Here is a 12,466-nt window from a genome sequence, read left to right as displayed (position 1 = left end):
GATGTACGGTGGAGAGCAATAACGCGATGGACAATCATCAAAAGTAATAAAGAATATTCATTATGTCATAAGAATATTATGTATCTTGTTTTTGCTTTATTTTTCATGTCACAATGTTATGATTATTCGGGGTGTCGGTAGAACATTTAAGGAGGGGAAGGGGCGCTTTTCGATAGTGACGACAGAAAATGACTGTACTTATAACCATAATGACCCCCTCCCCTCCTCCCTTAAAGCAGCACTAGGCCTAAGATTGAAAATACTACTACCATGACACGATCCATACAATTGAAATATAAGATTTTATTCCACTAAATTTTCCAGATAATATTATAATGTAATAACGTCCCTAACAGTACTTTTTACTTCATCTAGATGCAGGTTTTTTAATTTTTTTTTATTGTGAGCAAATTGAAAATACTATACATTTATCTAAACATTAGGTACATACTAACGAATGGAATTTCAAACTTTTTAAATATACAAATTATATTTCTAAATTGAACTCAACCTGCGGGCTTTAATACATAACACGAGTACTGAATTCCGAAAATAAAGGTGTACATAATAATCTGAAGTAACTAATAGCCTAGAAGATAGTGCATACTCCCCATGACAAAGTCTTTACAGTTATTACACGTTCTCTCATGATATGTATCATAACTTAAAGTCCCTCTAAAGTGTTGGGAGCCTTAACTTCGCCAAACATTTGATGGCAAAAGTTCACTTAATTGTATCATAATGTGAAAGAGAATGTCATTTAAGACACACTTCTGCAAAGAACCCCCCCCCCCTACAACAACAACAAAACAAAAAAAATAAATAAATAAATATAAAACAAATTGAGGTTTCTGTTGTACGCATAAAACCTAAATGTTGTATTCTTTCATCAATATTCGACTTCAAACACACTTGTTTTGAAAATCCTTGCAGAAATGTGTCTTAAATGACATCCTCTTTCACATTATGATACAATTTAAGTAAAAATTTGCATCAAATTTGTAGGGGCTCCCAACACTTTAGAGGGGCTTTAACACTTCAACATAAGAGCATGTCCCCTATTGGATAGAGATAAACCACTTGTGGAGAGAACACGGCATCACTATACATGAACAGATCATTAACCCGTTGGCTACTGAATTGTTTAATCCCCATAGGCTTAATACAGGAGCCACACGGTTCCAGGAGTCAAGGGGGTAAACACACAATAATTCCCTGAAAAACAGTCACCCCACCCCACACACACGCACACACACAGTGAGGCAAGACCAAGGCATTCCCGTAAACCGTACTAATATACAAGATGTATACATCTGCATCTTCAAGATAAGGAATATACATTGTAAATCTTATATTCCTTTGGCATCAATCAATTTCAAACTGATGAGAGTATAACATAACTATATATCACGCATACAAAGGAAGAAGATCGGAACGCGTTTCGGTGTATGCACTCCATCCTTGGCCTAAACAAGTAACCCCCCCCCCCTGTTCTCTCTCTCTCTCTCTCTCTCCCTTTTTCTCTTTCCATCCTCTTTTTACTCGTTTCATTGAATATTTATTAAAAAATCTGGATAAACCATAACGGACAATTATTTAAAGGGTGTGTCAAGAGTACTATATAAATGTGTAATCATGATGTAATTTAGGCTAACGTTATCATGAACTTCCAAATTGTTGCGTACTTATATGTTACGTGTTTTCTATGGTCATTTATCAATCAGCCAATGAAGAGATTACAGTGCAATACAGTGACATAAATCGATTCTAGTCTACTATGGTTAGATACTAACATCGTGAACACAAAGATTAAGGCACGTGCTACTGCGATTAAATTCATGACAAAATAGAATTTTGACATATCTCATGGACGATTCTACGAATTTGGTTTTCTTGGCACCTCTTCTCAAATCTTTATAATTTTTTTGTATCTCGTTTAAGTTTTTCAACTCTTTTTTGAATGAACGAAGTATAATAACATAAACTAAAATCACTTGCATATATATATTTTCATGTTAAAAATATATGTTTATCTATAAAATTGTTTTACTATAACATCTAAATTATCACGGTGATACCAATAATTATTTCAATAGAATGACGCGGGTGCTTTTGTGATCTCTCATCTAAACAAGATGACGACATTCCGTTTGGTGTCTCTTTAGGACAAAAGTGGACAAAATGTGACATATAAATGCCTTTCCTCTCGCTAGAGAAAATGAATTTAATTGATTTTGTTCTCACCGAGGACAATCATTTTTGGGCATGACCAAGGTATGACATGCAAGGGAATGTGGCGCCCGAGCCTGTAGAGTAGTAACACCTCGGCAACGAATTTAAAGAACTAATTCCAAAATATATTATCAAAAATCAAGGTATCATACACATTCTCAAGTATAAGAGTACTAACGCACTACATATTTTGACATTCTACCGGATGTACTTGGGCCTGGGATATCATAATCTTCTTCCGGGGTCATCAGTGGATTATCAATACCCATCATCGAGTTTCCAATATCAGAACTTCCCTTTGTCAGTGTGTTGGAATCGCCCGATGAGTCGGTCATCTCCGAGCTCGCGTCGCAACTCTGTCGAGACCGGAGCGTTCCACTTTGCATGATAGGGGTGGGCAGCGGTGGTGGCGGTGGAGGAGGGGGAGCGGGTGGTGGCGGTGGAGAGAAAACTGGTGGGTTGTTGAGCGTCGACGAAGAGGTGGATGGTGGTCGGAAGGTATCAGACGATGTCGATGGTTGACTTGAATGGTGCGACTCGATGGCGGTCAAAAGATCTGGCGATACGGCAGGAGCGCCTATAAGAAAGCAAGTCATGTCCATATACTTGATGAATTTTCAATAAAATTCTTGTCTTTGCTTCTCCTCTCTTTTAATTTCTATCAACTTTTAATTGCATATTTTTTATTAACATATACTTAAGGTATTCCAATGATTAATTTATAATTCAGTTTGATGCTGTTCCCACCTCCCCCCCCCCCCCCCCCCCCACCTTTACAAGCATTGGATAATATTTCTCACCATCTATCAGCGGGAGGTTCCATTCAGGGAGCCCGCTACGTCCAAAGTCCTGTTGATTCTGCATGTCAGAGGTCAAAGGATCATGAACTTCAGGGTCAATGACATCATGATAGTGTTCCTTGATGTCCTGGGAGTCGGCATACATGAATGATGTCGGACTGCCTGGTGGGTTTCCAATGTCCTGCAAATAAACACAACCGTTAATACAGTCAAACCTGTCTAAAGCGACCGCCCAAGGGAAACATAAAAAGTGGTCTTTGAAGACAGGTTCCTTTAGTACATGTTTCAATGAGAAACCATTTTCAAGGGCAAAAATAAAAAATGTGGTTGTTGTAGACAGGTAATCACTAAAGCAGGTTTGATTGTATGAATCTCTGAATGAATCTCTGTGAAATTCATCTGTCATTTTGACTAAAATTCACTTGTCACAATCATCAGAGGCTTCTGTTTGCTACTTTTTAAATAAATATTTTCTCTTAGTTTTTCATTGAGGTATAATCTTAGACTTTGTGCCTGATTTATATAAATATGGCCATCTAATATATCTGGCTTATTAATCAGAAAACCTTTATTCCAATTACCTCCTGATTATCGTAACGGAAGAACCTGCCATCAGCTCCGATGGAGCTGTAGATACTTCGAGGTCTTGGAATACAGGTATGTGCCATGTTGAAGTCTGTAAGCTTGATGCATGGCTCGTCCTGAAGGTCGAACGACTGCGTACTCTTACTGCATGTCTTCCTCATGACGTGGTGTACGACGAGGACGATGGCTAGCAAGACGACGACACCGACCACGACTCCGATGAGGATGTAGATCAGCCTCTGCTGCTGTTCGAAAGTTAGCCCGCCCCCATCGCCATCGGATACCGGTGGGGTATCTGAAGGGTGCGGCCCGATCCCGCCTGAGGGTGTGGTTGGTGCGTAAGGGCCATTGTGAAATACGATTGTCTCTGCTATCAGGTTTTGATTATCGAAGGGCACACTGATGTTACCCGTATCCATATAGCCGTAGAGATCTTCGGCAAAGTCGAATTCAATGGTGTCCTTCAGCGTGAAGTCAACGACAACAGATCCGCAATTCACATTGTTGACGGAGATCCTTAAACGTTCCAGTGACATAAGAGAAGAGATTGATTCGATGAAATTGGTTATAAAGGCATCCTCCTTAGCGAGGACTTGCTGACAGTCTCCTCCAAAAATCATGGTACATCGTACCGGGTAGTATGCAACAGGCACGATTTTGTCTTCATCGGTGGTCGCGTTTGTCGGTGTGGTTTCTGTGAACGGACTTGGCGACGCTGTAGTGACAGAACTGGTAAAGAAGGCAGGCGTGGATGGCATTGCTGAAAGGAAGTCACTCCTGGATGCATTCAAAAGAATGCTTGAAGATGATGCAATTGTAGACGTAGAAAGTGGGGTTTGGTAATCCGAAGGGGTCGCAGTTATACGCGTTCCGGAAATGAAAAACATGTGAGTCGAATTCATTGTTGGTTGAAGAGATGGTGCTGACATGTTGCCATCAACCGAAGCTGTCATCAGAACCGTGTACGAGTCAACAACGGATGTCACGTTCGAATAAAAGAAAGAAGAAGTGATGTCAGGTGCGGGGAGCATTGACTGGGTAGCCGACATCGGCGTTGATCCATTAATGGCCTGGCTCGTCCTTGACATCGTTGACATGCTCGTCCTTGACATCGTTGACATGCTGGCAAAGACACTCCTGCTGTTACCGACCATTGCCGTCGTGACCAAGTCAGATTCATACGATGAATATGATGTAGAGGGCTGCGGATACGGAGGTGTGGTTCTTTCTGCGGCCTCTGACATAGCACCAGAAGATGAAGAAAGGGGCGGAGGGGATGGAATAGCGGGTGGTGGAGGTGTCGGGAATGGAGGGAGACTCGCATTGCCATGGTAACTGGTAGATGATGATGGTGGTAGTGATGGTGGTGGTGGTGATGGTGATGATTGCCAAGCAGAGGTGATACCAATGTCTTGGTCTACCGTTGATACCCATATCTCTTCTGTCTCCACGATGTACATGTCACTCATCTCAAAGCTCGTATAGGAGTCTGGGTTTTCTGAAATGGTAAAGAAATGTAAAGGATACTACTGCTAACTGAAAAAAGGTCAATACAAGGAAAAGTCATTAAAACAAATTGTGTCATAACATCACAGGAATGTAGTATTTAATACTAGTCTTAGTTTGAATTCCTATCATTAATAGAAGTGAACTACGATGATTACTACTACTATCACTACTACTACTACTTCTACTACTACTACTAATAATACTAATAATATTAATACTACTAATAATACTTCTACTACTACTACTACTACTACTACTACTACTACTACTATTATCATACTACTACGATAAAGATTGCGCATGATATCCTTCATGATTTGATTTTATTTTCAATCATGTGTCAATTAAAATCTTTTTAGTTGATTAATTTATCATTAAAGTAGTAAATCAGAAATCCTGTTTCTCAATTTCCATATGCAAGAAAGAGACTTGACTGATGGTAAGAATGTTCTTCAAAGACAAAGATATTGTTTTGATAAATGCTAAATCAGTCTTTTTTTGGAGATATAGATTCGTTGGTTAATGCATGTGATTACCTGCCAAGTCCGGGGCAAGGGCAAAAGTGCTCCGCTTTTTATTAATTTTTTTGTTAACCTCGCTCATCAGCTTTGTCAAGACAGTGTTATTCTGACTATTGCGGTAGATGGCGCTATACATCCAGCACTCGTCTCGCCAGATTGATGTTAGGCGTTTAAAAAAAATGTTGTATTGCCCTTAAGTTTGCGACCGACCCAAAAATCTTGAAATCTGCGGTCGGCTTAAAAAAAAAAAAAAAAAAAAATATGTATTAGAGCAAAACTGGAAACATATCAGCCCAAAGAGGGAGGGGGAAAAGTTAAAAGAAAAAAGATTTCCGACTCACCGCCCCATGTTTTGGCAACTAAAGGGCAATACAGCATTCTTTTTTTAGGCCTTATAATAATAAAATAATAATATTTAGCTTTTATATAGCGCTTAATACGAATGTCTCTAAGCGCTTTACAAATATACTATTCAGTGCTTGCCCGCACATACTGTGTGCACAATCTCCACTCCCTGGGGAGCATTCCAGCCAGGCGTTACTTGACGCTCAAAAACTGTTTGACCAACAATGACTGTTATGGTTGTGAGTAGATAGTATTACCCTAGGGCACCAAATGAAACCAATACCAGACTGACAACAAACTACACCAAATTAAAATACCCGGAATACTGGTGTCCTATAGTCGCGTGGTTTAAGCACTTGACTTCAAACGTCGTGGTACATAAATTATAAATACAGATTTATAATGATGTTAAACGGAGTCGATTTCTCGGTGTGACTGAAATATAGGTGTTTCCTAAACGAAATTACCACAGGGTAACCCCAGCCACACAGTCTAACCGACTCCAAACCGACCAATAACCGAGGTATCGTGGTCGAGTGGATACGTCACCGGACTGTGGATGACAAGTTTCGCGGTTCGAGTCCCACCGCGGCACTTATGTCTTTGGGAAAACATCAATCTAAGTTCGTCACACTCGACCCAGGGGAGGGTACCTGGCAGGATTAATTCCTTCAAATGCTAGAGCGCCATAATGGCAGCCATTCTAAAGCCGGGGTAATAACAAATATTGTGGAGCGCCATGAGTTGTAAGTCTGACAGACATGAGCGCTAAACAAGAACCCACTATTAATATTATTATTAAGCTTGGCCAGGCACTATTTTTTTCCTCCGGAGATTGGTCTGTTGTCGGTCTGATATCGGCCTCAACGATACGACTGTGGTATTACTGGAGCAGTTGTTACTTAACACAACGTCAATTATAGTTTTCACTATAACAACATTTCATGCATATCTACCTCTATATAACGACGACGTCATTGCAGGAGACAGTGAATCCGTTGACGACGATGCGATGACTGTCAACGACGTCGGATTTGATGACGGGCGTATCGACGTCGACCAACTCGTCGGCGACTGCATCGATGATTGCGAATGACTTGAGAATGTTAATGCCGACATCATGGGGGAAATCATCGATGTCGGTGATGTTAAATTTATCATGGTAGAGAGAAGAGGCGATGATGATGGTGGTGAGGATGATGATAGCAATGGCGTCGATGAGGACGATGTTGAATGCAGGAATGATGTGGAAGGTGATGACAATGATGCAGCATTCTGATTGGTCGTATTTGGTTGAGATGTTGAAGATGCTAGAAAGTAAAATTGAGAAATACCATCATGACATTTTATGGACTCTCAACAATTATTTTCTTCAAAAGTAAATACCACCTCCATGTTGTACCGTATGCGTTTTAATCTTCGCTGCAAGTTAAGGCTACCTTAAAGCCCGTGTGTATTAGTTTGGCCAGGGGGATATACCACCTTGCAAGGTCACTGGCAGGTGGTTATCTCATCGCCTCAGCTCTCAAATAACATATGAAAAAGGGGATCATGGGGGACCAACGGGCACCGATTATGCATTGTTTGATATATAGAGGGCGTAAGTAGCTATAAGACGTGCAGTGGGGCTTTGTATTTGTGCCTTTATGGTCATCCCTTTTGTTCAGCTCTAGTTGCTAGCCTTTAAGTTTTCCTCGTGTTCTTCTCATATTTACTCTTTCTCACTTTCCATGGACAGGAGCTGAGAAAAGTGTATGAGAGCGGTCTCTCTTTTTTTTAGAGACTATTTATAGGAACACATAGAGTCGTGCAGATATAGTCAACAACTGAACTATACAATCTCATTGTAAATTTGATATTTTTATTGTGTTTTTCGTAACTCAAGAATGTAAGGTTGTCTGGCTGAATTAGGGCCTTTGTTGACTACAGAGAGAGAGAGGGTGAGAAAGAGATATATATATATATATATAGAGAGAGAGAGAGAGAGAGAGAGAGAGAGAGAGAGAGAGGGAGGGGGGGAGAGAGAGAAATAGAGAGCGGGAGGGGGAGGGGGAGAGGTCGTCATTTACAGAACTGAATACAGATAATAGCACAGAAAGAGACAAAGAAATTGGAAAAACGATCTCAATACTTCATTTATCGCGTTGATAAAGCGCCCTTTCATGACAATATGGAGGGTAGACCTCAAAGATGAGGATACGCAAGAAAGAGAAAGGGAGAGTGAAGGAGAGATAAGAGCGGAGACAAGCATAATTTGACGCCCGAAAGTGAGCACGAACTGAACAATAACATATACGTGTGAGCAAGGAGCTTTAAGACATCTCATTGGTGTGAGCAATCTTGATACATGTACAGCGAAGTTTACCTGATGCACGATGAATGCAGACGAGGAGGGATATTAGAGAAAATACAGTTGTCATGGTGATCCAGGAATGGAGGTAAAATGCTTGCCTAGCAACGTATGGCTGTTGTGGAGACTTGATTATACTTCAGAACCTACCGAGAGAAAAGGACAACATTGCTATTTTTAAAAAAAAATGAATTAATAAATACACAAACAAACAAATTGAAGAACGAATGAATATATAAATAAATAAATAAATAAATAAAATGATTAGTTGATTGATTATTAAAATAAAAAGGTTAAATTAAAATGAGTTGCCAACCTTACTTTGTGGTGATTGAAGTAAACAACAAATGCAGTCAGTATCAGGCCTTTTTTTGGGGGGGGGGGGATTTCTACAGATATTTGTGATATAGGCTGCATTGCCCTTTGAAGATTAACAGAAACAGAAGAAGAAGAAGAAGAAGAAGAAGAAGAAGAAGAAAAGGAGAGAGAAAGGGAAACTTGGAGGTATGCAGGGACTGACAGAAACATCAACAGCAGAGGACGTGTGTAAAAGCGGCAGAAATAGAGAGAGGCAGAAAGAGATATAAAGAGAGTCACGGAGAGAACGGCCGCTGACCAAATACATAACTTATTTATTTCCATGAAAATCAATAATAATTCGAGTACTATGATTTGATTACACGGACTACATCTCTTGAGTAGAGATGCGACGAACCTCGAGAGCAGAGAGTCCTCTTAGCACAATATTTCACTAAAAACGATCACAAAGACTTTCGAAAAAAATCAACCCAATGTAATTCCAATAGCCCTCTCCATCAGCTATCAAAATAATGTGCGCGTATTACAATGTCGTTTTACGAAATCCGACGTATACTTAGGCCTAAATGATAGGAATGAGAGCGTGTTAGCATCATTGAAGACCGTTGTTTCTTATTCGATCGATGCAAACCCTTCATCATGTATGGAATAGACGTTGTAATCAGTATACTAAGAAGGGCCTACTTTGATTTTTTTTTCAATCAATAAGAAGCAGAGAATAAGGGAAAAACTAGAAAAGAAACAACATCAAATTGGACATACAGAATAATAACTACCATGATCGTTGAAGCCATTCAACATTTTATCTATAAAAACTAATCAACAACAAAAACAACAGCAAATACAAAAAATATGTCGTAAAGGGAAGAGCCCATCATATACTTTACTGTTCAAAGTGTATTCGAAACTAGAAAAAAAAGGAGCGCTTAAAAAATTCCTCCAGATATGTAGAAAATGAAAAACATTTCGATGCAGGCATGCATGTGTCAAAATATGACGTGCGCCCAAAATTTCCTTCTATTTCTTCCAGCCGCCGTCCATGTCTACGCCCTAGAATGCGAGCCAGATCGACTTCACTTATCAGCTGTGTATGTATGACCTTGCACCCTTGAGATTAGAAGTCACCATATTGCGCATACTTATGAAGTATAATGTATTTAATGTGTATGACTGCATGCTGAAATGTCGAATCTCCCTGGTCGAACTGCCCGCTTCCCTATATTCACGATCATGAATATCATTTAAGGAAATGTAACAAAATATATCGTAGAATACCAAAAACACATATACAAAAAGACAGACAGACAGAAAAAATAACGAACCAAAGAAATAGACAGATAAACAAGCAGAAATAACAAACATACAAACAAACAAACACAAATTTATGAAAAAAGTTGACAGATAAACAAACAAACAAACAAACAAACAAACCCGAAACATTGTTTTAACTCAACCTAGCAAAACGAATTCACAACCATTTTGCTTGGAATGGAAATGTTTAACGGGTATGACGATGAGTACATCTCATTCTGAATATCATGCCAATTCATTGAGTAATTGTATGAACCAATATTTATTGTCTAATTCATGACTACAAAAGTCATTGATTTACAGATTTAAAAGTAACAATCTTCCATTCATAGGCGCTAGGCCTGGTTGTTGTTATACAATGTCATATATACTGAAAGCGATATGACAGAAAACGAAACAGAAAACGAAAAAAGAAGGGAAAATGTTGGAAAGTTATCAGACGAATTGCCTTATTCGTAAGCCATCATAATCACACAGTTTGCTTAATTAGAATGCTGATTGCATCATTGCACCTATTATGAGGCTTGATAATATCATCGTAGAAACCAATGTCACATAATAATTGTCGTCTTTGTTGATATCAGCATGCCATTGCAGAAACGACAAGCAAGATAATACACACAACAGGATAACCGTCATATACAATTTGAATATCATATAGAAAGCGACATAACTATATACCAAGTATATTGAATTTTTACCTGAAAGCAACAGTACTGCAAAATAACATCTCATAACTGGCCAGCCGGTCTGTTTGCTTCTGGGATTCCAATGAAATATATATATCACTAGGATATTCGTTTCCACATGTTGCGGATTCGCTATACAGCACAGGTAAGCAGAGACAATTGCATGAGGACCTTTTACCGTCAACGTCTTGTCGAAATAGTCATGAGGATTAAACTATGCAGTAGTTTTGACGAAGATAGATTAATAACAATAAACATCCTTATAAAGCGAGATATAGCTAGATGTCAGCTCGAGCTATACTGCATGTACAATGTTGTGACATTTATACTGAGCGTCGCCCACATGATGAATGGGGTGGCTACCGGTTCAGTGTCAGGGACCCGGCTCGGGTCGGAAGTTGGAGGAGGAGCGGAGGGGTGTGGAAAGGTACCTCCTTAGATCTCAACACGAGTAGATTATTCCATATTTGATAGTTTGATAATAATCTCCATTTATACATTAATTATATAAACCTTTACCGTTTAAAGTCGTGTATCAATTTCATTATTTAACATTATGTTTTTATACTCTTGTTATGTGTACTAGCTTGTAGGCCTATGTATTTTAAAGCTTATCTGCCATAGTTTACAGGAGGGATTAGAGCGCCCTGCAAGGTCACTGGACAGGTGGTTATCTCATCAACTCAGCTCTCAGTTAACATATGAAAAAGAGGATCATGGGGGACCAATGGTCACCGATTAGCCATTGTTTGTTGTAAGAGGGCGCAAGTAGCTACAAGTAGTACAGTGGGCCTTTAAAGTTATCTGTAATACTAAGAAAAACACGTAAAATTCAGACTTATACGGCTGCGACACATGTTTTCAGTAGATATCCCATCAAATGAAATAATACTGTTCGTTTAATTTAAATAATATTCTCTGAAGCTATTTCATCTCTAAAAATATTCAAACTGCCAGATATAAACAGCAAATATAATATCTAGTATGAAACTATTGAAAGCCATATCGAGACATGACTCGACGAAGCTCCGTTTTGAGATCTCCTTGGTACGCTTTTACCCTATGGGTAAATCCAGAGGGTAAAACAAGAGGGTATGTTAACCCGACAAACAATATTCGACGGATCAGAAGAAAGAGAAGCGATCTGCATGATGGTCTGGTGGAAAAGCAGTACAAGCAACAATATAAAGGAAAGGGGTGCAAGGGTGCTACCCTCTTCAAACTTCTAGTGCCCCTCATCCTGATTCCGCCTCCGAGAGGGTAGATCAACTGCACCTCCAAACTCGATCACAAGAGGTCACGAATTCCAGCGTGATGACTTTTCTTGGGTCATAACAAGACGGTGGAATGCGACACCCTACCAATCCAAAAAATGGTTGTCATGGTGATTATTATCACCAAGCGGTGGCTCTGGTAGGCGTACGGCTGCCATCGTTACATAGCGAAAAGGTCAGACATTTTTTTTGAAAGGCGGGGTAGGATAATAAAAGAAGATAACCAGAAAACTGAAATTGTAATAAAATACAAAAAGCTCTGAAAGGCTACTTTAACATGTTAAAGAATAAAATAATGCAACGTGATTGAGTATATTACAAGAATAGCAAACTGAGATGCATCAGTAATTCTAATCATCAAACAGAAACTGTGGTAAGTTGAGAGAAATATGGTTAAGAGAGAGAGTTAAAGGGAGATGGTAATCAGTTTCCATGCGTATTAATATTAACTCATATAATTCACTGACTTTAGTCTTGGTGGAAAATACCATTTGTACAAGTCTCACAGACGAAGAAAACCTGTAGTCCCATC

The 12,466-nt window shown here is 39.3% G+C and overlaps 1 protein-coding gene across 1 annotated transcript; it reads right to left on the bottom strand.

Annotated features, from left to right (window-relative positions):
• Window positions 1-1,565: 1,565 nt before the first annotated feature.
• On the bottom strand, window positions 1,566-4,698 carry LOC100893777. Its single transcript, XM_011670983.2, has 3 exons — window positions 3,614-4,698; window positions 3,033-3,213; window positions 1,566-2,809 (listed from the first exon to the last, which is right to left on the bottom strand). Exons 1-3 carry the CDS (start codon window positions 4,664-4,666, stop codon window positions 2,406-2,408), a joined length of 1,638 nt encoding a protein of 545 aa, XP_011669285.1. The 5' UTR covers window positions 4,667-4,698; the 3' UTR covers window positions 1,566-2,405.
• Between the last annotated feature and the right edge of the window lie 7,768 nt (window positions 4,699-12,466).

This window comes from Strongylocentrotus purpuratus, unplaced genomic scaffold, assembly GCF_000002235.5.
Source record: "Strongylocentrotus purpuratus isolate Spur 01 unplaced genomic scaffold, Spur_5.0 spur5_scaffold_11, whole genome shotgun sequence".
Classification (NCBI taxonomy): domain Eukaryota; kingdom Metazoa; phylum Echinodermata; class Echinoidea; order Camarodonta; family Strongylocentrotidae; genus Strongylocentrotus; species Strongylocentrotus purpuratus.
The sequence above is the reverse complement of the archived record's forward strand: the minus strand, read 5'-3'. Positions and strand labels throughout refer to the sequence as shown.

Excerpts from the sequence above, each read along its gene's own strand:
- LOC100893777 (XM_011670983.2), bottom strand. The coding sequence starts at position 4,666 with ATGTCGGCTACCCAGTCAATGCTCCCCGCACCTGACATCACTTCTTCT. Across the intron at positions 3,214-3,613 it reads TCCGTTACGATAATCAGGAG|GACATTGGAAACCCACCAGG; the intron begins GTAATTGGAATA and ends GTTTATTTGCAG. Across the intron at positions 2,810-3,032 it reads GAACCTCCCGCTGATAGATG|GCGCTCCTGCCGTATCGCCA; the intron begins GTGAGAAATATT and ends GCTTTCTTATAG.